This window comes from Cynoglossus semilaevis, chromosome 9, assembly GCF_000523025.1.
Source record: "Cynoglossus semilaevis isolate Cse_v1.0 chromosome 9, Cse_v1.0, whole genome shotgun sequence".
NCBI lineage: Eukaryota > Metazoa > Chordata > Actinopteri > Pleuronectiformes > Cynoglossidae > Cynoglossus > Cynoglossus semilaevis.
Window position 1 is genome coordinate 9,991,897 of NC_024315.1, and position 4,501 is coordinate 9,996,397.

The 4,501-nt window shown below is 43.7% G+C and overlaps 2 protein-coding genes across 4 annotated transcripts in view; one reads left to right on the forward strand and one right to left on the reverse strand.

The window, feature by feature from the left end:
- Window positions 1-4,501, forward strand: part of ctnna2 (catenin (cadherin-associated protein), alpha 2) — a 188,176-nt gene that overhangs the window by 104,627 nt on the left and 79,048 nt on the right. The window lies entirely within an intron of this gene.
- On the reverse strand, window positions 381-4,325 carry lrrtm1 (leucine rich repeat transmembrane neuronal 1). Its single transcript, XM_008317101.3, has one exon. The coding sequence runs from the start codon at window positions 3,209-3,211 to the stop codon at window positions 1,637-1,639; it is 1,575 nt and encodes a 524-aa protein (XP_008315323.1). The 5' UTR covers window positions 3,212-4,325; the 3' UTR covers window positions 381-1,636.

The window sequence follows — 4,501 nt, forward strand, 5'->3', positions numbered from 1 at the left end:
ACTTACAAGCTGTAAACATTTCTTAATTTTGTGCAAAAAACAACAAACACAAAACCTTTGCAAAATAATGACCTCTTCAATTTTTTTAAGCCAAAAAGCCACAACAAATCTATTGTCCTTGTTGCGTTTCCTCTAGAAATTGCCAGAACATGGTGCAGAATAGGTAAAATGCAGCAACAGGATGTGGGTATGTACACTAGAGAGCAGCCTGTTCCTTCTGTTCACTGTGATGGTTACACTTCCATTACCATTCTCACGTATGGGATCCACACAAGGTTTTCTTTTTCTTTTCTTTTAGAGGACCCAGTAAGCGAAGCATCCGTAAGTGTACTAATTTACAAGTGAAAACAAATATGAAAAAAATGACATGTTTGCACTTGTGTATATAAATATGCATTTTATATACACCTCAAAATAGCCTTGTATTCAACAAACATTTTACATTGCATGACAACACAGTGGAGGAAACGGCATGTGCAAATTCTTCTTGAAGCTGGTTTACCAATTCTTCGGCTCTTACAGTAAAGGAGCTGTTTGAAATTTAAACAAGCGTGGTTTTGAAGACAGCTGTCTGCAGTATTTAGGACTGGCTGATAAGTGGCCTCCCCCTGCTGTAGGACACAGAGAGAAACAACCAGACACGTAGATTCAGATCTTTGACACATTGCTTTCTTTACTTGGATGGTACACAAATAGTGATATAATAGTATGAAAATATTCTTACTGATTAAGATGAAATAGAGCTTTTGAAACTATTCACAAACAGGCATTGGGAGGAGATAGAAACCACACTGGATGTGAACACAGTCAATGATAAAACAACAAACATGAGACTCAAAAGTAAATCCAATAGTTGGACGATGGGATTCACGTTGGGAATGGGATGCAAATATTCTCTTATTTTCTTTGTTTTCTTCTTTCCTTCCCTCTCTCTGACCCCCCCCCCTCCTTTTTTTTTGGTTTGATGCACTGCAGACACATCTCTCCAGTCCATAAGCACAGACTGCATCTACTGTGATTCCTTTTTACTTCATTTTTACCCATTTCTCCTGTACCATTGTATTTAACATGAATAGCAATTTATTTATTTAAACATTTTTTCTTTACAAAAGAAAAAGATTGTTGTCCACACTTTTTTTAACATATATTACACAGACTTTTTTTTTGTTGTAAGCGAAACTTCACATCATTTTCATTGTATTTAGTTCATGTTTTGTTTACATAATACAAAGTTTTGTTGGTTTTTTTTTCCGTCCTCTTTTTATGTTTCCAATTAGCTTTGAAACAATAATTAATGGTCCTGAAGTAGAAACACGCATTAAAGCTCAGTAATCCATCCACGAGAACCAAAGCCTCAGAGCCCAGGATGAATCCTTTGTCTGTTTGTAGAACATCAACAGGTTCCAGACTTAAAGTCCCCGTGTTCTCAAATGTGGAGAGAACAGCAGAACAGTAAATCCACTTCGAGAACGTCTGTGTTAAGCGGACACGTTTCACATCACAGTGAGATGCTGCATAAAAAAAGTATCGAGAGGTTTGCCCAGAATCCTTTTCTTGTAATTCCCCCTCCTCTGGTGTATCCAAAAGAATGGATTCACTGTATTTCCAAACAGTTACAGGTACTCACAAAGCAGGGTCATACTTCACATTCCCGAGAAGGCTGCTGTTGGCAAGTGCAAGAGCCGTATTCATTGATGATTACCAGGGCTCCCTCGATGTGGTTAGGTTTATAGTCAACATAATACTCTGGGGTAGAAATTGCAGCCATCTGCTGCATGCTTTGCTTTTGCTTTTGCTTGCGACGCTTACTGCTGAAGCACTGCCTCAGTTGTCTTATTCCGGCTGGAAAGCACTTCCATGCTACATAAAGCATGAGAACAATGATGAGAAAGGAAAAGATAAGTGCCATGGTTCCGGTCACCACCTTGTGAATCTGCATGGTGCTCTCCAGATCATCATTGTCCACTGTGACGGTAACAGAACTCGTGACCACTTCACTCCCCTCACCTTCGTATGATCTGGGAGTAAATGGGCCCAAGAACACAGAACCTCCTTGGCCCACATCCCTGGTGGAGGTGTACAGCCCCGCCGTAGTTGCCTCCATTGGTGGATCCTCACAAAGCTGAAAAGCATAAACAGCATCCAACACGTCCTCGCCTTGTGCAGTGTCAGGGCTTGAACACAGCAGGGAACTGTCACGCTGGCCTCGGAAGGCACTCAGCCAAGACGCCAAGGCACACACGTTACGGCTGCACTCCCAGTCATTTCCTGCCAGGGTGATGCTGTCCAAAGATGACCACGAATCCAGGATGCGTTGGTCCACGTAGGTCAAACGATTGGAGTCTAGCATTAGTGCTTTGAGGGTTGGTGTACTCTCAAAAACATGTGGCTCAATGTACTCGATTTCATTAGCTGACAGGTCAATCTTCTCTAAGAAATGCCATGTCCAGTCCAGGGTATTGACAACGATGGTGGCACGGTTGTTGTGCATGTACAGTGTACGTAAGGAGATCAGGCGAGGAAAGTGGGCCAGGTTAACTTTAACCAGCTCATTGTGCTCAAGGTGCAACTCGGTCAACTTGAAAAGGCCAGCAAAGGAGTTTCGGGCCAGGCTCTGCAGCTGGTTGTATCCCAAGTCCAGAAACTGCATGCTACGACAGTCCTGAAAAATCCGCACTGGCACAAATTTGAGAGCATTGTATCGTAGATGCAAATTGGTGAGCTTCCTAAGGCCGTGAAACAGGTCTGCCTCGAGTGCCTGCAGTCTGTTGTATGACAGATCCAGAATACGCAGATTTGGGAGGGGCCTAAACGTGCCATTTGGCAAACTCTCAATCCGGTTGCTGCTCAGATCCAACTCCTTCACTCGTCTTAGCCTGTCAAATGCAGCCTCCTCTACAAAGTCAATGTTGTTGTGATCTAAGTAGAGCCAGGTTAGCTGGGACAAAGTAGCTAGTTGGCCTTCACGCAGCTCAGTCAAGTTGTTCTCTCTCATAGACAAGCCCATTGCTCCGCTCAGATTGCGGGGGAAGTCTGTGAGATTGAGCCCCTCGCAGTACAGCAACTTGCTGTCGCAGCGGCACAGTCTTGGACAAACCCCTTCTGCCAAGGGAACCATTAAAAAAATGCCCAGTGAACACAGTATCAACCCAGGGGGCTTCTTCAGTGGCCACTTTATGTACAGACCAATTAGAAGGAAATCCATTAGCATAAATATCCAGAGATGTCACTGAGAAAATGTCCATTGAACCACTCAGTATATTATGTTTTTCACCTTCACGCCATTTTTATCACATCTTATTATTATAGTTTATCACCTTTCCTTAGGCTTTTGTGTTAGAGCCGTACGTGCTGTTCTATTTTATTTATTTTTTAAATGTTGTTGAATAAAATCGTCAATACGCCTACAAAAAAAGTCCGGACGATTACTGTGAAAATTAAATGATAGACGGAAAGTAAACGGGTAAGAAAAAATTCCCTTATTGACGGATCTTATTTGAAAAGGTTCCTACTCACCCCTATCCAAAAGCTGACAATCTCCATTCAGCCTCTTGCTTTGTGCCTCAACACTAATTATGTGCGCATCTAAAAAAGACCCTACTGTGGTACAAACCCCTCCCCGCCCCCTATCCCCTTTTCAGTGGACACCAGATCCTTGGCAGGCTTACAATGTCTTAGTTCTCCTCAAGTGAAAGAGCCAGAAAGAGAAGGAATTCAAGTAGCTTTCGGCGAGATGGTGGGAAGTGCAAGTTTCCCTGTATGTATGCATGAGCTCTGTCTCTTTAGCTCCTCTGCAGTCCTCTGCTGCAATGATCAGAGGGGGAAAGAGACAAGCGGTGAGAAAAAAAAAAAAAAAAAAAGACCAAGATTTTTTTTTTCTCCTCTTAAATATCTCCTCTCTCCTCCCGTTCTTGCTCAAGTTCAGCAGATTTGACAAGTTTTGTCCATGGGTAGCAATCACTGTCTTGAAGGGTTTAATTCCATTCAAGCAGGACAATGATGCGATTAGTTACGGATGCACGCGGGTCTAAAGAGGTGATCCCTGTTCTCTGCTTTTCTGAGGATCAGTATTCCTTGTGATCTTAGTGGCTCGTCTTGGGGTGCGGAGACGCGGGTATCTGTCGTAGCTCGCAGGTTTCATTCATTCCCTTGCTCTCCGGCTGTTTTCTCAGCCCGCTGTAGGAGGCTGCTGAGTGTTGGTGCTGGTAGGCAGGCAGGGTGGGAAATGTGGGAAGCAAAGCAGCGCGCAATCCCTTGCAGCAGACCAGTGCACTGACAGCACATGCAGAAGCACCTTCTGTTCACTGAGTGTCGTAAGCCCCTCACCATGTCTTTCCCTTGATCTCTCACTCGCTTGTTCATGCAGCTCTCCTCCCCTCTCTCCACTCCCTCCCCCTCTTCATTTTTTTTCTTTTTCTGCTCCTTGGACATTTAAATATTCAAAGTGGGCTGGCTTCCCTCCCTCTCTCTCTCTTTCTCTCTTCCCTCTCCTCTCCCTCCT